At 38.3% G+C, this 21,614-nt stretch overlaps 3 protein-coding genes across 3 annotated transcripts in view; all 3 read left to right on the top strand.

The window, feature by feature from the left end:
- The window catches only part of LOC116306279 (anaphase-promoting complex subunit 1), a 34,163-nt gene extending 21,146 nt beyond the window's left edge, over positions 1 to 13,017 (top strand). Inside the window, exons 36-59 of the mRNA XM_089024065.1 lie at positions 363 to 412; positions 1,496 to 1,772; positions 1,903 to 1,989; positions 3,115 to 3,162; positions 3,351 to 3,433; positions 3,555 to 3,633; positions 4,073 to 4,147; positions 4,403 to 4,482; positions 4,694 to 4,784; positions 4,870 to 4,923; positions 5,008 to 5,064; positions 5,612 to 5,748; positions 5,993 to 6,079; positions 6,755 to 6,872; positions 7,875 to 7,952; positions 8,047 to 8,114; positions 8,579 to 8,654; positions 9,201 to 9,248; positions 9,581 to 9,667; positions 10,397 to 10,492; positions 11,320 to 11,436; positions 11,569 to 11,644; positions 12,210 to 12,338; positions 12,879 to 13,017. Of these exons, the coding sequence (XP_088880191.1) occupies positions 363 to 412; positions 1,496 to 1,772; positions 1,903 to 1,989; positions 3,115 to 3,162; positions 3,351 to 3,433; positions 3,555 to 3,633; positions 4,073 to 4,147; positions 4,403 to 4,482; positions 4,694 to 4,784; positions 4,870 to 4,923; positions 5,008 to 5,064; positions 5,612 to 5,748; positions 5,993 to 6,079; positions 6,755 to 6,872; positions 7,875 to 7,952; positions 8,047 to 8,114; positions 8,579 to 8,654; positions 9,201 to 9,248; positions 9,581 to 9,667; positions 10,397 to 10,492; positions 11,320 to 11,436; positions 11,569 to 11,644; positions 12,210 to 12,338; positions 12,879 to 12,967 (2,187 nt within the window). The 3' untranslated portion in view covers positions 12,968 to 13,017. The remainder of the gene's footprint in view (positions 1 to 362; positions 413 to 1,495; positions 1,773 to 1,902; positions 1,990 to 3,114; positions 3,163 to 3,350; positions 3,434 to 3,554; positions 3,634 to 4,072; positions 4,148 to 4,402; positions 4,483 to 4,693; positions 4,785 to 4,869; positions 4,924 to 5,007; positions 5,065 to 5,611; positions 5,749 to 5,992; positions 6,080 to 6,754; positions 6,873 to 7,874; positions 7,953 to 8,046; positions 8,115 to 8,578; positions 8,655 to 9,200; positions 9,249 to 9,580; positions 9,668 to 10,396; positions 10,493 to 11,319; positions 11,437 to 11,568; positions 11,645 to 12,209; positions 12,339 to 12,878) is intronic.
- Positions 12,975 to 15,122, top strand: LOC116306280 (DNA polymerase epsilon subunit 2-like). The gene has a single exon (XM_031716304.2). It carries the CDS (start codon positions 13,069 to 13,071, stop codon positions 14,689 to 14,691), a length of 1,623 nt encoding a protein of 540 aa, XP_031572164.2. The 5' UTR covers positions 12,975 to 13,068; the 3' UTR covers positions 14,692 to 15,122.
- Positions 15,123 to 15,881: 759 nt separating this feature from the next.
- LOC116306296 (uncharacterized) lies at positions 15,882 to 21,026 on the top strand. Its single transcript, XM_031716325.2, has 5 exons — positions 15,882 to 15,998; positions 16,123 to 16,375; positions 16,663 to 16,699; positions 18,309 to 18,390; positions 18,619 to 21,026. The coding sequence occupies exons 1-5, from the start codon at positions 15,962 to 15,964 to the stop codon at positions 19,080 to 19,082; spliced, it is 873 nt and encodes a 290-aa protein (XP_031572185.1). The 5' UTR covers positions 15,882 to 15,961; the 3' UTR covers positions 19,083 to 21,026.
- Positions 21,027 to 21,614: the final 588 nt, after the last annotated feature.

Below are 21,614 nucleotides of genomic sequence, written 5' to 3' on the forward strand. Positions count from 1 at the left end.
GCTACGCTACCAGGAAGGAAAAATCCAGTAACTTTCCCGCCATAGTGTTGATCCTTGCGCGCGTTGTTGCTATTCCTCATAAACGTTTGAGTAAGCCGATCAAAACGACGTTGTTGACATGTTGACATTATTTCTCAGGCGATGTATTCGTAGTTACGCCTCCCAGGTTATGAACCAGCTGTTCTATATTACATTGGCATAGTCTTTCTCAGGCGATTTATTCGTAGTTACGCCTCCCAGGTTATTAACCAGTTGTTCTATATTACATTGTTGTGAGGCCATAATACACTTAGTTCACATAGTCTATGAAAAGAGTGTTTCTGGATTATTTTACATTGGATTATTATGTCTTGTTCTTGCAGGGACACGAACTTACAACAGTTGGGACTTTAATCGGTATTGCTGCTTCAAAGTAAGTGAAAAAGATTGATCTCAAGAGTGAATGATTATACAATAGGGTGATGATAGTGATGTTGGTGGTGGTGGTGACTGTGACGCTGACAATGACAGTGATGGTATTGGTAACGTTGGTGGTTGCGAGTACTGTAATGGTGATAGTGACGTTGATGGTAATGGTGATGGTGATGGTGATGGTGATGGTGATGGTGATGTTAATGGTGATGGTGGTTGCGATGGTGATAGTGACGTTGATGGTGAAGGTAATGGTGATGGGGATGGGGATGGTGATGGTGATAGTGACGTTGATGGTGAAGGTGATGGTGATGGTGATGGTGATGGTGATGGTAATGGTGATGGTGGTTGCGATGGTGATGGTGATGGTGATGGTGACGTTGATGGTGAAGGTGATGGTGATGGGGATGGGGATGGGGATGGGGATGGGGATGGGGATGGTGATGGTGATGGTGATGGTGATGGTAATGGTGATGGTGGTTGCGATGGTGATAGTGACGTTGATGGTGAAGGTGATGGTGATGGGGATGGTGATGGGGATGGGGATGGTGATGGTGATGGTGATGGTGGTTGCGATGGTGATAGTGACGTTGATGGTGATAGTGGTGATGATAATGACAACGAGGACAAAAATTACCAAAATTTTTTGAACAAAATTTGAACAAGACCAAGTTCATTCGGTCAATAAATTTCATCTTGTTATTGGTAAGTTATATCAGCTACAATAGAACTAGATGAGTGGATAGTGTGGCAGCAAGATCGTTGTGATTGAACGAATCAAAACCTCTTACATTTTTAAACCATACATTCTGTGAAAATGTTGCTATGCACATGGTTTTCAAGGTGAGCTGGTTTTAGAGATTACGTATATGTAGAAACAAAACAATCAAATAGAAAGCATAACGCTGGACAACACAGTAATGGGGTGAAGCATTTGTTAAGCATTTGTTAAGCATTTGTTGAATTTCTACGTGATCCTACTAAATGTAGTCACATCGTGTACCCTGGCTTTTAGTATTGTGAGTACACACTCTATATGAATCCAGTGAGTCACAACTGTTGTATGTATGCCCTGTTATGCTAGGCGTGGTACCATGGACCTGTCAACTACTAAAGTGCTCAGTATACATGTAGATGCCCTACTACCCCCTACCTCTGCTGAACTAGATGTACCTCACTCGGCACAAGTAGCTGGTGTTCTGGGAATTGGATTCGTTTACCAGGAAACAGCTCACAGGCGAATGGCTGAGGTCCTGCTCTCTGAAATTGGGCGTCCGGCAGGTCCAGAGATGGAGAATGCAGTTAACAGAGAGTCTTACTCGCTATCAGCTGGACTGGCATTAGGGCTAGTCATGTTACAGGTAATAGAACTCCCTCAATCTATACCGTGATCCTTAGCAAACCCTTGTCCATTTTCTCTATCTGCTGGCCTGGCTGTGAAGTTGCTTTTTTCCTGTCATATAGTTTAAAACTTAGTGTGTTTTGTGTTAGCATGGTAACGAGGCTCTTGGGGTAGCAGACTTAAAGATGGCTGATCAGTTGTACCACTACATGGTGGGGGGACAGAAAAAACCTCAGGTAACTTAGTTCTAAAAGAAATAGGACTACATTTTATTAACCTATAAAATTAATTCCATACGAGGATCAAATAACTAAATAGAAAAATTAAACGAAACTTAACTGTAAGTGGAAGTTTGGTTAGAATTCTATCAGTCACGTGGCATCTCTGCGGTGGGGGGGGGGGGGGGGGGGGAGAATGGGTGGGGGACTGGTAGAATAGAGGACGAATACACAAAAATAATGAAACCTTTTCCCATTCTTGAAAATAAACTGAAGACGTAATATTCAGATCGGTTTTTCTAATCACTTAAAACACTCATTAATAATTCATAAGCTTATGGTCCAATTGGAGCCACCATACACGTCACGTGCATGAACCTTTATACCCGATAAAGTCCTCTTCATTAGTATCCAAATGATTTTATATAAAGACACGTGATCTTTATATAAAGACCACTCGAATACTATGAGGATGACTTCATCAGGGATGAAGTAGTAATGATGAAAAGGTAAATTATACACCGTGAAAAGATGAAAAAACTTACTGACGTTTCGGACGCTAGTCCTTCGTCGGAGTAAAAGAGAAAGAAGTGGTAGAAAGGAGTGTATATATGATAGAATAAGACAAAAGAAACCAATGAGAGCAAGGTAGGCAAGGAAACAAAAACAAACAATCAAAAGACAAAAGAAAAGGTTAGTTGAAAATAAAGCGTTCATTAATCCCGTTGGGACTAAGAGTGCCCAATAGGTGAATAAGCAGGGATGAAGTATGCATCCAAGTTTAGATGAAGACATAGAGCTTCATCAAGGTCATAGTCAACCCTAATGATCTTTGACTAACGTGCCTGTCTTTGCCTTGGCACGCAATATCCAACGTGTGGGAGCTTCTATTGAATCTGGTTGCGCATGCCCATGACGTCAAATCTCTATCGAAGTATAAAAATCCATGTTCGTGACGTGTATGGTGGCTCCAGTTGAACCAAAATCTTATAAGTTGTTCATGAGTGTTTTAAGCAGTTCAAAAAACTCGTAGATCGTGTTGTATCAGGTATAAAAGCACTCGGCTACGCCTCGTGCTTTTATACCTGATAAAACACTCCTACTCGTTTTTTAAACACTACATGATTGTGTTTGTTTTGATAGGCAGGAACACAGAAAGAAAAGTTTAAAACTACAAGCTATCTAATCAAGGTAGGGCGTACCATTATTTCATGAACACATTTCTATCTATATAATAATGATGTGTGTTGTGAACCAGGAAGGTGATACAGTCAGAACCAATGTTACTGCACCTGGTGCTACCCTTGCCCTCGGTCTCATGCAGGGTGCCCTAAGAATAACTTGATCTATACTGATAATAATGTGTATTGTGAATCTAGGAAGGTGATACAGTCAATACTGATGTTACTGCACCTGGTGCTACCCTTGCACTCGGTCTCATGTATATGAAGACCAATAACAGGTATGGCCAAGCTATCTTTTCTTACCACTACAGTAGTAACTAAACTTTATCGCGCACAAGCCAACTTTATGACAAAGAGTTTTTTAAAACTTTTTTTCAATACAATTTGTATTTTTTTCAGTGCAATAGCGTCGTGGCTTAGTGCTCCTGATACACAGTTCCTACTGGACTCTGTGCGGCCAGACTTTCTTCTTCTCAGGGTAAGGCTAGTTTTCCTTTCTTTGAATAATTAGTTCCAACCATGTTCGATGATACTAGTATTAGGATAGTGTGACTGAACTGATTGAAGAATTCAAGGCGAATACCTATTGCTTGCTGCGGTGGTAGTGTAATTTGTTGCAACATAACTACACTCGTATTTGGATAGATTGGGAAACCATTTCAGTGTTACGGCATACTATACCATCCCCCGGCCTAGTATATTGATCTGTTGTCTATTTACACAATGGTTTACGCACATCTCTGTCCACGTATGCATTTTTTCAATCACCATAATGTCAAATGCAAATTTTTGTTTTACTCAGTACAGCTGTAAACAGAAATTGTTAATGAAGAAATATCAACTTCAGAGGGTCTAAATGTGCAAACTATATCCTCCTAATAACATTAGAAGACTAATGTGATTTTTTTCTCTTGTAGCTTCTTAGTCGTGGTCTTATCATGTGGGACTCTATTGTACCATCAATGGAGTGGGTGGACACCCATATACCTGCTGTAAGAATAATTGCACATGTTATTGAAACCCCTGCTTTTTGTTTATTTTCATTATTTAGATAGATAGGGTGAAATGTTTTCTCTTTTCAAACCTTTAGGAAAACGAGTTTTTCTTTGGAGTTACTAAGTGTAGATTATAGTCAGAAGTAACACTAAAAGACTGACAATAATTATTGGTTTTTTCGTTGTGTAATGCAATTGTAAGCATATGTTGCATGTCGCTTACCAGTGACGTTTACTTTTTTCCCCTCACAGATCGTCAAAAACTACGCCTTCTGCTCGAATATTGAAGCTCAAAAACTCGAGAAATTAGACATAGATCTTCAGACTTTGAGGTAATGTTTGACTGAACATTTAATTTCTTCAAGATTTGCTTCAACAGAAATAATGCGCGCAGTGAGAGCAATTGAGAAAATAAAAGTTTTCACAGATGCATTGCAACTGCGCCTAACCGTGGCCACCCAACTTATTCTTTTTACCTTAGCAATTTTTAAATTCTTAGTTGCAAAGAGTACTAAATAATTTTGAATATTTGTAATTCAATAGTCAAGCCAATGCTAACATCATCGCTGGTTGCTGTCTCGCCATGGGAATGAGGTTCGCCGGTTCAGCCAATCAGCAAGCATTTGATTGTTTGGTACGTCAATCTTTCATACTAAAACAGTTTACTAAGGTAGTATAATCTTGATTCAGATGATTGACTCTTGATTCAACTCTTTTAGATGCACTACATCAAATATTTCAAGAACTTGTTGTCTTCATCTGTGGTCGATCAGGTAAGCCTAGGAAAGTCAAATAAATCTGTCACAGACATGAAATATGCTCTAGTTAGATGACATGAAGTATACGTTGGTCCACAGGCAGGCAAGCCCACTATAGAGACATGTATGGATGTCAGTCTGTTAGCATTGTCTTTGGTATGTATACATATAACTATAGTATTAGTCCACGTCCAATCAGTCTTAATATCACCATCATCTAGACATGACCCGTGATACTTTTAGAAAGGGTTGATAACGAAGATTACGCTGTCGAAGTAAATGTAAAAAATGATGAAGAAGAAGATAAACGTGTATATTAACTTATTTCTTTAAAAAAGAAAAACAATTTAAAAATCCATCCAGACATGTCCAGTAATGTTTATAGTAATTTCTTCTATTGTCCAAATAGACCGTTTTCGAATTCGTACAATACCGCTGTGTTCCTTGATCACAGACTCATTTACTCAGGGGTAGCCTCGTATCAGTGTCTAAATATCCACAAATACCAACGGTGAAGTAAAGAATGCAAGACTTCGATAATACAAACACTTTGAAATTCCAGGGACCTTCACTGGAACACATGAATATTCTTCACAAAATCCGGGCTAACCCTGAGCCACAGATTACTCTAACTATCCATTCAAATGATTATGTATGATGTGCTCAATAAACTTTCTTATGCCATTTTTGCTATCATTTGCAGGTCATGGCTGGAACTGGGAATCTTGATGTACTGCGTATTGCTCGTCAGCTTCGTAAGCGTCATTCAGCTGATGTATCTTATGGTAGTCACATGGCTATCCATATGGCTATTGGTCTGTTGTTTCTTGGAGGGGGGAGGTATGTATCTTATGGTAGTCACATGGCTATCCATATGGCTATTGGTCTGTTGTTTCTTGGAGGGGGGAGGTATGTATCTTATGGTAGTCACATGGCTATCCATATGGCTATTGGTCTGTTGTTTCTTGGAGGGGGGAGGTATGTATCTTATGGTAGTCACATGGCTATCCATATGGCTATTGGTCTGTTGTTTCTTGGAGGGGGAGGTATATATCTTATGGTAGTATATATTTGCCTATTTCAGGTACACGTTAAGCTCATCTGGTCCTGCTATTGCTGCTCTGGTTTGTGCTCTGTATCCAAAGTTTCCCATATCAAGTACTGACAACAGGTTCGTAGATTTTAAGCATGGTTATATTAATTGCACCTTTTTTTTACTCGTTCTTAACGTTTTCCCATTTCAGACCACGTTTCATCCCCTTGGGAATGGTACATTTTTATGTTTGAGGGACATCAGTATTAGCCACGTGTAACTGGTAAACAAAGAAATTATGGTTGAGAATGACACAGGGTCTGAAATGTGAATATATTAAGCCCAGGCTAAACAGGTCTTCATATGCATGTGCTATAGATAGTGCAGTTTTCGTATGACTGTGAAAAGCTCAGTGCCGTGCCGTGACCTTGATGTTTTCTAGAATTTTAATTGGGTGATTTTGTTTATTCGTGCAATGTGATTGGTCTGAAAGTGCCGTGACCTTGGCGTGACCCTGTCCGCGCCGTGTTTATGCCGTGTTCCGGGTATTTGATTGGATGTAGAGTGAATTCTCGAGCAATGTGATTGGTCTGGCGTATCCCTAGCCGTGTCAAGAACGTGTTCGTGCCGTGAGCTTTTCACAGTCATGCGAAAACTGCTCTATATCCTTCTATCAATCACCACTGCCTACTCCTTTCCTATGTGTATTTGCCTCCACGTGCATACATTCCATCTCTGCGTATCTTTTCTGTATGTGTGCATTGCAATAGGGAAATCCATGATTCCACGACATTATCTATCGTTCATTATCAGGTATCACCTTCAAGCATTTCGTCACCTGTATGTACTTGCTGCTGAACCTCGTGTTATTGTAACAAGAGAATTCGATAGTAAGGGTGCTTGTTACGTACCCATAGACGTTACACTAAAGGTAAATTGTCTAACAATGTGCAAAACCGTACAATGTATATGAAAATTGGCGTGAAATTGTGATGATTAGAAACCTCCTCTTGGCTTTTAGCATAACGTTCTTGCTAGGTACCGCAAACCTCAAACTGCAGTCCGACGTTAGGCATTTTCCTTCAAACTTTCGATCTTTAGCAAGGCGTCATAACGAAGTTATTGCTGGAAGAGCCGCCATATTAAATTTCATTGATGCTGAGTGTTTTTACGTGTTTGCGGGCGTGTTTTTGGGCATGATCCCTAGCAGTTTACGGTAAACGTGATGCTAAAGGTCTCTAATGTCTTCCTGTATTGTACCTCTAACAGACCATTCGTTATTGTATAGAGTACTGTCCATTACCCAGAGACTGTCTCTGTATTGTACCTCTAACTAACAGACCATTCGTTATTGTATAGAGTACTGTCCATTACCCAGAGACTGTTTCTCTGTAGTGTACCTCTAACAGACCATTCGTTATTGTATAGAGTACTGTCCAATACCCAGAGACTGTCTCTCTGTATTGTACCTCTAACTAACAGACCATTCGTTATTGTATAGAGTACTGTCAATTACCCAGAGACTGTCTCTCTGTATTGTACCTCTAACTAACAGACCATTCGTTATTGTATAGAGTACTGTCCATTACCCAGAGACTGTCTCTGTATTGTACCTCTAACAGACCATTCGTTATTGTATAGAGTACTGTCCAATACCCAGAGACTGTCTCTCTGTATTGTACCTCTAACTAACAGACCATTCGTTATTGTATAGAGTACTGTCCATTACCCAGAGACTGTCTCTCTGTATTGTACCTCTAACTAACAGACCATTCGTTATTGTATAGAGTACTGTCCATTACCCAGAGACTGTCTCTCTGTATTGTACCTCTAACTAACAGACCATTCGTTATTGTATAGAGTACTGTCCATTACCCAGAGACTGTCTCTCTGTATTGTACCTCTAACTAACAGACCATTCGTTATTGTATAGAGTACTGTCCATTACCCAGAGACTGTTCTTAGCATGGCGTCTCCCTGTATTATACCTGAGCTCCATCTCATTAAAAAGGTACTTTTTTTACATTAATCAAGTTGGTTTTTCATTGTTGCATTATCCAATTGCCGTGTTAATATGTCTTTGCATTTCTGCTGTGTTGTTTTAGATCTCTGTCGTTGGTCCTCGGTATCTTCCTATTGACGTGGACATTGAACACAGCCGTCATAACCACAAGTATGTACTAAACCACCCAAATACCGAGAAACCCTCAAGTTTATCAAATCCCGAAACAATTAGTCTGATCTATCTCATTGGAAAGATGGTATAAATGGTCTAAAATGTTGGAGTGTTTTCCTCGCAACTACTTGCTACTTGCTATGCAGTTATTGCATGTAACCATTGCAAGACGTTGTGTGTAGACTCTCGAACGTGCGCAAAGCTTTTTCCAGCAGCTTTTTGTGCTTACCGTGCTTGGCGCGTAACACTGTCAAATACAAAGTTTCTAGGGACCACTAGATGATTAAAGCCAAGCTACTGACATCACTGCTAATCCTAGATTCGATCTTTGATGAAAAGATGTCTTAATCAAACCTGGGTCACTTTCCACGGTATTTGCCGGCCTAAACTACATCTAAAAACACTGAAGTTGTGTCTTGCAATAAAAAAAAATTATTTTCGTAACCTCCATTCTCTACCAGGACCCTCTTGTCCAAGATTAGTACTGTATTGGTCAAAAGACGAGCTGGTTATTTATCATATACTGATGACCCAAAGGTAAGAGGCTATACACCTGGCTTCATGATATACCCTTCTCACGCAGCAAACATGTTCATTCCCGTGAGAATTTAAGAAGCTTTCGTTTCTGCTCGTTCAAACTTATCCCGAAGTGGTTGAATGAGAGGCTAGCCGGGCAAAAACTATATTGCTACGGCTCAAGAAGCCCTAACAATGTACTTATACTGTATTACAAAGGGATGTAGTGTGGAATTATATATATCGTACTGAGAATATCTATAGTCATTTTTGTAGTTAACTTATCAATTTTTGCCTGTGAGTTCTTGCTGCTCTACTTTGTCTCTGTACGCTCTTTGGAGCCAATCCGACGAGTTTTAACCTTCTTATTCGCCTACCAATATAAATAACAATGAACGAACGAACGATGGAAGAGCGAATGAATGAACGAACAAATCAATGAATAAGTCAAAATGAATGAGGAAGTAGTGAGAGTATCTATATCTTATTCATGCAAGACGATCCTAGGTCTATATCGATAAAAAGATACATAAATGTGACAATAACTGTGTTTTGTATTGTATACAGGGATACAGGAATCTTCTGGCCAGAACATTTCCTGAACAGTCCGACAAGGTCAGTTGGAGTATTTCTATATCATCACTATACACTCGTATAGCAAACCTTGTTTTCTCAGTATCGATCTTGAAGGATTCCTTGTGTGATTGTATTATTCAGTAGAATCTTGTTTAAAGTCTTATCACACACGGTTGTCCCATCAAAAGAGTAAAGTTTCCAGCTAATTTATTCAGGTTCAAAGTACATTGAAGTACACTAACGTATTTTAGGAAAGACGTGTTTTTGTTGTTTGTATTGTTGTTGTTGTACATAAAAGTTAACAAGCGAGAAAGAGTTACAGAAGTGGGCTCTAATTATTTTTGACTGCTGTTTCATTGTTTGTTTCGTAGACCGAGGTCATTCGCTCGTTCTCATCAGAGCCTCAGATGGTTGCTCTTGCGGGGTTATTTTGCGAGAAGCTGTCTGTCTCTGATAAGGTAGGGTCCTTCGTTATGATGCTATTGAATTTGCTTGTTGTCCAACTTAGTGAAATCAAGAAGCCATGATATGAAGCTTGTCGTTGGAGTGTATTCTACTAACAACGCCCTACCCTCTTCCCTTTTATCTTCATCCCCCAAATTGATAGTTGTACAACGTAAATAAAAATATGCATGACAACTAAGAATGTCGTAGTATTTGATAGTCGTACAACGTAAATAAAAATATGCATGACAACTAAGAATGTCGTAGTATTTGATAGTCGTACAACGTAAATAAAAATATGCATGACAACTAAGAATGTCGTAGTATTTGATAGTCGTACAACGTAAATAAAAATATGCATGACAACTAAGAATGTCGTGGTTGCGGTAGGGCGTGCGCCTCACCTCTGGAATCTTGGATTTGATTCTTGGACTCGCCATCACGTAATATGTCAGTGGAGGTAGTTAGGCTAAAGTTAAACGTCAAAATTCACATGAGCCGAACCTAATGACATCAAAGAAGACCGCCTTGTTATCCATTGTTTCAATTAGCTCATGTGAAGTTTGACGTTTGACCTGAGCCTCGGTCTATCCCTCGATACGAAGGTTTTTCTCCGGTTTTTCTTCTCTGCAAAACTTAACACGCTAAAGACATGTCAGAATGTTATTCAATCTTGCGGTAAAACTAATAGTTCTATCGTCTTCAAGTAAACAATTTACATTGTTAAACATTTTACTTTGAAGGAAAAGGACATGTCTGCCTTTATTGCATCTATCCTGTACGAGTGCATAACTGAAGAGAAACCAAATGCTATCAAGCTCTACCTCTCGATGAACAAGGTACATTTACCTCTCCTAACGCCAGTTTGCTGATCGAATTGCCCCTTTTATTTGTAACATCTTTTCGTTATACATCACTTTTCTTATACATCCTTCCTATCTCACTCTATTCTACCCTACCCCTTCCTACCCAATCCCATCCTATCCCATCGCATTCTACCCCATCCCATCCTATCCCATCCTATCCCAATGCATTCTAACCCACCCTATCCCATCGCATCCTACCCCATCCCATCCTATCCCATCCCATCCTATCCCATCGCATTCTACCCCATACCATCCTATCCTATGCCATCGCATTCTACCCCATCCTATCCCATCGCATCCTACCCCATCCCATCCTATCCCATTGCATTCTACCCCATCCCATCCTATCCCATCGCATTCTACCCCATCCTATCCCATCGCATCCTACTCCATCCCATCCTACCCCGCCTCATCCTATCCCATCGTATCTTATCCTATCCCATCCTATCCCATCTCATCGCATACTATCATGTCATGACATATCATAAAGAGAAAAAAACGCGCGCGCGTGCTGTGTGTAGTTATAAAGCACGCGGAGATCGGCAAAACACAGGAAAATGTTGCGAAATAAACGAATTGTCATTGTTTACGAGGGTAGCACTTAATAGCCAGTGGCTAACAAACCTGTGGCCCTTGATCCATGATCGAATATGAGATCTAGAAGTTCATTGTTGCGAAGGGAGGAAAACAATCTTATCCATTCTTAACCATTCCGTCCATCCCATCCTAAACTACCCTAATCAGAATCTACCCTACCACATTCATACCAATCTATTCATGTTTTATTTTGGTTGTTCCAGGCTGTGGAAGATATTAACCATCTAGACCCCATTGAACTGTGGGAAGTCAAGCTTGCATTGACCTTTTACTTGCAAGCATTTAAGAGAATATGTCAGTGCACAGGTTCACGGCTCAAGGTATACGGAGTCATATCACTTTTAATCATTTTAGTCACCGATCTTATAGCAAATTTATCGTAGATATGATCGTGTAGTTAAATTTCGATTTTTTGTTTAACTCGAGCAAATTTTTTCTCTTTCTCCTGGCAGCCTTTGTTGAGCCTGGATTTTCTGACGCAGTGCAAAGTCTTTGTAGACAACGCTTTGGATGAATCGATTGCCAAAAGTAAGTAGATATTAAGGAAAATTTTGGCCTATAACAGTAGCTTTTCCAAATACACATATGCGACCTATCTTATATCAGGTAGCAATGTGGGGATCAGATTTATTCAAGAGACCATAGTCTCTTGATTTATGAGACCAACAAACAACTCTAGACCAGCTAACAAACTGTAAATCGGTAATGACTCACCTAATGAAAACATGCACAAGGTAGTAAATGAACAAGGCCACCCTCGACGACTACATTCCATGCCGCGAAACCCCAACTACACACCCAGTGATATCCAGGGATGTGGTTGGTTTCGAATCATACTGGGATTTTTCATACGCAATCTGCGTTGATCTACTCATCACCTCAAAATCCGGACTACCCATCAAACGGCAATTAGCCATTCCGAGGATGAGACAAAAACTTGGTCGAGTTAGCATTCCAGTGCATTTTCGGGCTGTTGTAGGAGACATATTTCCAAGAGGGCGTCTATTTCTTCCCCTAAAACAGCCCTAAAATACGCTGCAATGCTAACTTGACACAGGTTTTCTCTCAACCTCAACTAATCAATTTCTTTCAGCATCAACATCACTACTTACGTGTTTAACATCACGTGATCACTATCAGAAGTTCTGTGCTGAGTTAGCAGGGTTCGGTGTTCATCATGGGCTTCCTTTGCCATATCAACTACCAAAAGACTTGTTACACGGTAAACCATCTAATAACATAAAATATATCTATGTCAGGGGTATTGAGATAATTTTCGCAAAGCGAGTAAAGATCTAGAGTCTGATGATATCGATGGACACGTTTCGAAAGGCGAGCCTACATTCCTTCTTTCAGTCCAGTGTAGACTCGTCATGGGGTGTTGCGTGATCATTGTGGTAAACTTTTATTTGAAATAATCACTGTCATTCGTTTCGTACTCGTGTTTTTGTTTTCACGGTATACCTACGCAATCCACCAAACTTGACTTTTTGATAAACCCAAACCAAACATCATTCCTATCAGCACACGTTAAGAGTTTCCCGCCATAACCACAGGAATCCCTGCATGAATTAATAAAATTTCGGTACGAGATACGAGATACGAGGTACAAAACAGAAAGAAAAACTATCAAATCAGTTGGAAATCATTTTTATTATCTCACATCGAAAAAAAGAAGAAGGAAAAAAAACTGTTTGATATGTACATTGTCATCTTTATACAGTACGTAGATTCTATTACTTTACATATTATCTATTTCCAGGTGTACAATCTCTGCCTGCCATTGAAGGACTGACATCTTGTGATGTTCCTCTATCGGTCTCATCACTGGTTAGATTACGAACACGATGATAATATCTAAAGAATGACATAAACACTAAATGACTCACCCACCCTACCCTAGTCAATGTACATTTGTACATGAAAGGGCTTGAGTACGAATCAAATCAGACATGCGTACAACGATTAGTATTTTCGCGCCATTTTTGATCGAGTGTTCCAAGATGGCTGACCCTCTGAGGAAGAAAATCCTGTCGATATTCAGATTAAATGGCCTCTCGCTGAAAAGTGAAGCTACAAAATTCCTCAGGGATGTCCTCTCTCCTTTATCTGAACCTGAAGTAGATGAATGGTTGGAGAAAATAGTGGAAACCGTTCAAAGTCAGCCTTTAGGTTCGTCACTGGTTGATCGAGACACGATTGAAACGGCGGTACAAGAATGTAGTAAGGATCCATCAGAAGACAGCGATAAAGCATTCTGTATCATCGATGCCTTCAGCACGCCGAAATTCTCGTTCAGTGTGGATAGGAAAAAGTTTTTCCCCGTATCAGGCAAAGCATCGCTTCATCCTGTTACTGATATCAAATCTATGTTGTTCGCTGAACGATACACTGTGATACAGCAAAGGACCTCAAGACATGAGTTATTCTCCAACGTGGCCGAGTTAGAAGCAGTAAAACAGAATCAGAACTCCGAAAGATTTGATTTAAAAACCGTGGAATTCTTAATCGGCAGTACAGGGTGTTTAAAACAAATCATTGTACTTGGAATGTTGAGTCAAATCAAAGAGGGCAAATTTTACTTAGAGGACCCCACAGGGGCAGTGGAGTTGGACATGAGCCAAGCAAAGTTCCATACAGGACTCTATACAGAAAGTTGTTTTGTTTTAGCCGAGGGTACATATGATGATGATATATTTCATGTTGCTGCCATGGGGTTCCCACCTGCCGAGCCTAGTAAGATTACGAGGAACCAGTTTGGAAGTATTAACTTCTTTGGAGGGCCATCCCAAACATGTGCCAAAGCATCCAGCAAGCTGAAAGATATGGAGAAAGAAAATACTGATGCTATGTTTGTGATTTTGTCTGATGTATTCCTTGATCAACCAAGAGTCGTGGACAAGCTACGTACCATGTTCACTGGGTATTCTACAATGCCCCCATCCTTGTTCATTCTCTGTGGGAATTTTAATTCCCAGCCTTATGGGCCTAAGCAGTATAAAGCAATAAAAGAATCATTCCAAGCATTTGCTAGTTTGGTGTCAGAATTCCCATCCTTACTTGAGTCAACTCGATTCGTGTTTGTTCCTGGACCTCAAGATCCTGGACCAGGAAATATCATTCCAAGACCTCCCATTCCAGAAAGCCTAGTTAAAGTTGTTACCGAGAAGATTCCACTGGCCTCATTCACGTCAAATCCTTGCAGGATACAATACTGTACACAAGAGATTATAATCTTCCGTGAAGACCTTATAAACAAGATGTGTCGCAATGCAATTCATATACCAACAGACCCTAAAGACATTCCTAATGAGTTACTCAAGACTATCCTTGCTCAGGCCCACTTGTGTCCTCTACCACTTCATACTAGACCTATTTACTGGGGATATGACAGTTCCTTAAGGGCTTATCCTGTGCCAGACTTGCTTGTTTTAGCTGATAGACATGATCCTTATACTTGTACAGCATTAGACTGTTCAGCTACGAACCCAGGCTCATTTTCCAAAAATGATTTTTCATTCAAAGTGTACTGGCCTTCAACTAATGAGGTAGAGGACTGTAAGATCGCTGACTAATCTACATCACTATTCTATATAAAAACTTCATATAATTCATATATTCATATAAAATGATTTTTCATTCAAAGTGTACTGGCCTTCAACTAATGAGGTAGAGGACTGTAAGATCGCTGACTGATATACATCACTATTCTATATCATAAGAAACAAAATCTAAATTTATTTTGAGATTTGAAATTAGAAATTTTAAACTAATAAGGATGATAATAATAAATTTCAGGTCTTTATAGTTTCATAGTTAACAGATTTTTCATGTCTGGTCTTCTAACACAAATACCTTGGTGTGGGGACCCACATGTATGACTATTATGAAGGATTTTTAGAATGGAGTGTATGATAGTCAAATGCAAAAATATAAGATCACTGTAAAAAAAATAGTTTGTAAATATATAATTATTTTTGTGTATTACAATAAACTGTATTTAATGCCTTGAAACATTTCTTGTGCCTTTTCAATGCAAATTGGGGACAAAATATAAAGTTATGTAAATAAATAAATAAATAAATATGATACTGAAAAAATGGAAATTAATGGAATTTCATAATGAAAATGTCAATATGTATGGGTAATGCTGATGTGCTGCTATTAAATGCACCAGCTATCAGTATTGTGGTAACAGGTTTGATCGTTAAACCGTAAAGTGAGTCACTAGTTTCTTTCCTGTGCTTCCTAGTTGATCAGCTACCCAGATGAACATGTCAGCTTTCACTTGTATTCTGTAGACATCTATTCTGTATTGTATTCTGACTCTGTTGTGATCATCGTACACAAGAAAACAGCAAAAGATAAAAATAAAAAATTCCTAAGAAAGATGGGGGTATAATTTTTATGTAAAAATGTTAAAATACTCTGTTATGATTGTCGTAAATGAGACATCAAAAAAATATTTTCTATTTAAAGGAAGATGGGGTACAAATTTTTGAAATGTTAAAATACAAAAACTGGTTTCATTATTGAATAATATATGTCCAAGTGAACATAAGGTCTTTTAGATAACAGCTGGACTACTTATAGGATTTTAGATAGTGCTGCCTTACATGATAGAGTTATCAAATATTTGAAATGTTTTCTATGAAAAAAATAAGTACAATTTTCCTAAACGTGTAATTTTTGCGATATTCTGTTAATGTTTATTTATATTGTCGTTTCGTCATCGTATGACGTCATGAACATACGTAAACATGAAAGTATTACCAATCTGTTAAATGTATTAAGGCTGAAACCTCTCTAAATACCAAGAAACTGTTAAACCATTTTAAAGGCAAAATGGGGACCATCAAGTCAGGATGGCTACAAAAGCTAAGTAAGTAGTGAACAAGTTCCGTAGTGAATCTGCTTGAAACGTCCTACGCTTGTTTAGTTCAACTATCTTGACCATCTCGTACGTGACGCTTCCTAATGACATGTTCTTCGTCGATCTTTCTCAGGTGGGTTTTTCAAAAACACTTGGAAGAAGAGATATTTCGTTTTATATCAAAGTGGCGACTTTTGCTATTACCAAGATCCACACGACAAAGAAGTGGATGGAAAGATTAACATGAAAACAGAATGTCGTCACATAGCAGTCGGACATTCTGTTGGCGAAGGAGTAAAGGCACCAAAAGATGTCGATGCTCTCTTTAGCGTAGTTTCTACCGAAAGAACGTTTTATTTAGTAGCTGATTCAGCAAGTGAAGCAAGGTTGGTGTTTATTTTTTCATTAGCTTTCCATTAACTATCGTTCAATGACTACAGCAACAAACTAAGATTTCACGAAGGTCGCAAACGTATACGATTACAGCTGCAGCCTGCTTGCATATACGTGAAGACAATTTGTAATCGGTCTCCTTACTCGAATATTATTTTAAGGATTGTGTAGCCGGTTTTGTTATTCTTACGGTAATCTATAAACCCAAACGTATTTCATCGTCAAATCCAAATATATGTTATGTTACTATCTAAATCTCGCTTTGATTGATATTTTACAGGGAATGGGTGACTGCATTAGAACAAGCTAGAGCCCCAGTAAGTACAATAATGCCTAGTTCTTCAATGCACATCATACTGCATTACATATAGCAAGTGTTGTGGTCTAGTACTATGTAAATTTAGCATATCTCAATATGCTTAGATTTTTTTTTGGACATGCAAACATCCGCCATTTTGTTTCTTAAACTAGTAACCTGAACAAAATGACTGAACAGCCAGGAATTAAAAATTCATATCTTTGGACCAACTCATGCAGTCTTCATTTGAATTGCAGTTTTGAACTTTTCTTATTATAACATCTCTCCAGTGCATGAAATAAAATTTTCATGGTGTAAAGTTGAATTTTTCTCAACATGTTGATGACATCATTTTCCCTCAAATTTATGGAAAACATATAAAAAGATACCATTTCCAAGACTATTTTGTTTTTCTTTTTGGCCAAGTTTCATTATCTTTGGCTTTGAAGCAGAAAAGTTATTACCCTGCTGGCAGAGTCTCCTTTTATTTTCTTAAAAGGATACTCAGGGATCTTTAGTGTGCCCAGCGTGACAAAACTACTGTCAGATGATAACATCTTGAACCTGAACCTCATATAGCTGGTACAACATGTTCGAGATTTCCATGTTAAATTTCACAAGAAAACCATTATCATGCGAAGATATGAGGGTTAAAAAAGGTCCTGTAGTATCTCAGCATGGAAACGAGACTTAATTTCAGTGGAATAAGTGGAATAAAGGGGATTTTAAGAGATGTAACCTGGTTCCCATGCTGAGATACTATAGAAAGTTTTTCAAAACTCCCTAAAACACATCGGTGCAAGATCTATAGATGCTTGCTTGATAGTGGCTTGTCCCAGCACTAATTGAAAAAAGATTGGAAAAAGACTTATTCAAAAGATTTTTATGATTTAGAAGACCAAAAAACCAGTGTAGGCTTCCTTTATTTTCTTGTGATTCAGCTTTTCAAATGTCCTCAATTTTCTTCTGAGTGTAGTTCCAGAAATTATCCATACCTGCACAGAGGAATTTTTTTAGAGACCCCCCTACCCCCAGATATTCCAATTTTCTTCCATACAACTCTAAAATTTTGTTTTATTTCTGATCCCCCCCCTACCCCTCAGAAATTTCAAATTCCTTTGTGGGGTAGTCTCCTTCACAGCCCTCATTGGCTTCGGTCCCAGATTATCTAGGACCGAAACTAATGATGGCTCAGGAGGATCTATGATGCTGCTGAAGGAGACTATCTGTAGGGGTATGAATAATTTCTGGAACTACACAATTTTCAAAAACATGTATTTTTGTATGTAGTTTTCTTCCTTCATTTTCACGTTTATTTGGTGTTTTGATCGAAGGAAAAGAATGAACAAACATTAAATTTTAATGTGGTTTCCCACATTTTTCATGTGATTCCGCTTGTATAAGCCACCTCTAGCAAATCAGCGTACACATTTAAGATGAGCTTTGGGATTCTATCAGAAATTGAGATGAGTGAGACTATCTAAAACTTTGTTGAGCATATTCCAGGTGACTGATTTGACCAGCTTTACCTTATCGTAAGCAGCTTGTGAAACTGACCTATCCACTCATTGCTGGGATAAATAAGAAACTGAATGTACTATTAGTAATTTCTTTTAATAATGTTTCAGATATCATATGGAGCCAACTTCAGCACAGGACAAGCCCCACAGCAAGCACCTTACGGCTATAACTCCCATCCCTCAGCACCAGGTAGGTTTAGTAACCTCACTCTATCCACCTCACAACAACCACCTCACTCCATCCAGTAGGAAGAAGGAAGGGGGATGGATGAGAAAATACTGGGAACTCGTCCTTTTTTTTTCCAATTTAGAAAGGGAAAGGGATTTAAAAAATTAGGCTAAGAAGTTGACAGATCCTAACTAGTTATTGCTATTAAAAATATTTATTGTTAAATATTACCGTCTCCTTTTTGCACAGTTGGACCTCCACCTCCTTACAGTCAAGCTGCACCATATCCAATGCCAAACCCCCAAAGCGCATACCCACCACCAGGTCAACCCTACCCACCACAACCACATTATCCACAATACCCACAACAAGGCTACCCACCGCAACCATACCCACAACAGCCACCACCACCAGGATATTCTGCACCTCCACCAGCAGCATACCCACAGCCATATTATCAACCAGGTACTACAGGCTATGCCCGAGGACCAGCACCACAGACAGTATATGTTCAAAACCCCAACCAAGGGCATAAGAGTAGTCGAAATAAGATGATGATGGGAGCTGGTGCTGGTGCTTTGGGTGGTGCAGCAATGGGATACATGTTGGGTAGAGCTACAGGGGGCTTTGGCCATGGGTGTCATGGCTATGGAGGATGGGACTCGGATCATTCTTGGTCATCAGGAGGGAGCTTTGATTGTGACTTTGACTGAAACAGTCAATTACTAAATACACTAATAGAATAATGCAGGGCTTAAAATAACGGCCAATCATTCGCTGGTCATGAACACAGGACAAAATTAGTTTTAGCTTGCTGGTCAAAATGAACAGCAAGGCAAAGATTTGACAGCTGACAAGTCCCACTTCTGGCCCAATATTGTCTGATATCTAGCCATTATTGTAAGCCCTGATAATGTAAGAATTTTGTGGATAGAATAAAATATAAAACCAATTTTTTTTAACCTGTGAAATAAAATCCGGTAGTCTTGGTTTAAAAGTTAAAAGAAAGCAAAAAAATACAACATAAGACAAATGCAAGGTGTCTATTTCACAGGTTAGATAAAATTAATGTATGATAAGGTACTGAAGTGTGACATCATCAAATTCCAAACTTTGCAAATGTTGTACTATGCCAACTGTTGCAAGTTGTAGAAATGGACTATTGGACATTTAATCTCCAAAATCCCTATACATTTTCTGTGATTTTGCACTGGACAGAACTAATTCCTTTACAACCAGCACCAAATAAAAGAAGATGTATGGGTAATATTTTTACATTAAATTACCTATGTCTCAGCTGTTTTTTTTTTTTTTTTTCCACAACCAAGGCCACCAAGACAAATTTTATACAAATAATTAGCCAAACGATGATTAAGCATTAAGAGAGAATTCTTTTTGTATTCAAGCAGTGTGAGCATGAAAAACTATTTTCTTGAAGAACAGAAAGGCTGTTGTACAAGGCTAAAATCTTGTTATTCAGAAAGTTTAACTTGTTTAGAAGTGGAGATGACCGATGAAAGTGGAATCAAAGTGTTAACCCAAAAATTTTATTCGAAAATGAGGTTTAGGCCTTCATTTGTTTATTTCCCATATATTTTTTATAAAAAAAGCCTGACAAAGCTACATTCTAACACAAATGCAACAAAACATCTTTGTACAATAGTGAAAATACCGCTTCAAACAGGCATTTTATCATAGTACATCAGTTTCTAACTGTTTAAGGAAGGTTTTGAGTGTTAACCCAAAACGAAAGTTGGGATCCAAACTCATACAAAAGTCTAGTTTTTGGCGCTTTTTGCCATTATTGCTCATTATTGAAAAAAAATTTCCTCTTAAACAATAGAATCTGCACAAATTTTCACATTTTTTTCTCTTTAAGAAATTATATTTTTTATTTTATACATGTGTCATGTGTACAATCTGGTCAAAAAGGGGATTTACGGATTTGATTTAAAATTTGTTTGGGTGCAGCCTTGGTTAATGTGTAGTCTCACTGTAAAACATAAATTTGTGACATCATCACTTCAGTACTCTATCAAGTAACTATTGACAAAGATAGAGTGCTCACACTAAATCCGTGAAACAAATACTAATTTTTAGCACTAAATTGTGATAATTAAACAATAGAAAACAAAGGATTCTATATGAAATAGTACAAATTAGTACTATTTAATGTTCACGGTTTTAGTGTGTGCACTCTAAACAAAACACACATCTAGTTTGCATTGTTTGAATCCTCAGCGAAGTAAGGATACATTTTGCCTCATGAAAAACAATAAGCAAATTAGCAAATGTGTAAAGCTGTTTCACATACAGTATTAAGCTAAAAGAGAGTGACATTAGAGACTGTCAAGCACTAGCACAGGTGCACTTGCAATTATTGATCATGACGCCATTCATTGTATGACAAAAGGTCATAGCTAGCAACATTGCAGGTTACGTGATGAAATCATTGAATGCGATGTCTTTAGAAATTTAAAGTCCAGCTTCTTGAAGCATAACATGCAAGGTTGTTGAACAAATTACTATAGCTGCAGTGTTGTAGATATTGCACAATATTTGGTGGTTACTAAATGCAAATACTGGAAACTGACTACATTGGGAGGGGGGACGTTTGACCCCAAAAATGGTTCATTAAATTGTTGCTTTGGCTTCTATTGAAGTATTCATTGAAATGGTGAACTAAACTTTCATGAACGGACATGCTTATTTCTTTTGACATTGCAAATAGTAATAGTTCAAAATAAGTCTACACTTTAGCATCTTTAGACACTTGGAATATGATTATAAACGTTTTGTTTTTGTGAAATCTTATTTTTTCATTAAGAGATGATAAAATTCTGATCTTGGATTCAAGCTGCACTTTGACACTCTTCACCAAGTACTTTATTACGTTAACCCTAAAAAACTGTCTATGCAGCCTTTTTTGCTTTGAATGCTTCGTTTTTGACCAATAAATCTATAAAATGTAGTAAATTATTGTGGAGTACACACCATATATCTGTGAAACAAAACCAAAAAATGTATTGTCTAATTGCAGCTATTTTGTACAAAATAGTGGATGTTGCTACCTTTTTGTTTGGTTCATTCCTGAATGAATTCTTAGCTTTTTTACAGCTAAATAGTAGATTATAACTAGAGTAAAGGCATTGAACCATTGAAATAAAAAATACTAGTCAACGTGTAATAGTCAAATAAATACTTTTAAGCTCTATGTGGCGTAGTAATTTGTTTCACAAATATAT

Source organism: Actinia tenebrosa, unplaced genomic scaffold, assembly GCF_029948245.1.
Source record: "Actinia tenebrosa isolate PJP-AT-01 unplaced genomic scaffold, QUT_ActTen_1.0 PGA_scaffold8__29_contigs__length_14323225, whole genome shotgun sequence".
Lineage (NCBI taxonomy): Eukaryota > Metazoa > Cnidaria > Anthozoa > Actiniaria > Actiniidae > Actinia > Actinia tenebrosa.

Coding starts and splice junctions, on each gene's coding strand:
- LOC116306280 (XM_031716304.2), top strand. CDS start 13,069: ATGCGTACAACGATTAGTATTTTCGCGCCATTTTTGATCGAGTGTTCC.
- LOC116306296 (XM_031716325.2), top strand. CDS start 15,962: ATGGGGACCATCAAGTCAGGATGGCTACAAAAGCTAA. Junction 15,999..16,122: donor AGGATGGCTACAAAAGCTAA/GTAAGTAGTGAA, acceptor GATCTTTCTCAG/GTGGGTTTTTCAAAAACACT. Junction 16,700..18,308: donor TAGAACAAGCTAGAGCCCCA/GTAAGTACAATA, acceptor ATAATGTTTCAG/ATATCATATGGAGCCAACTT.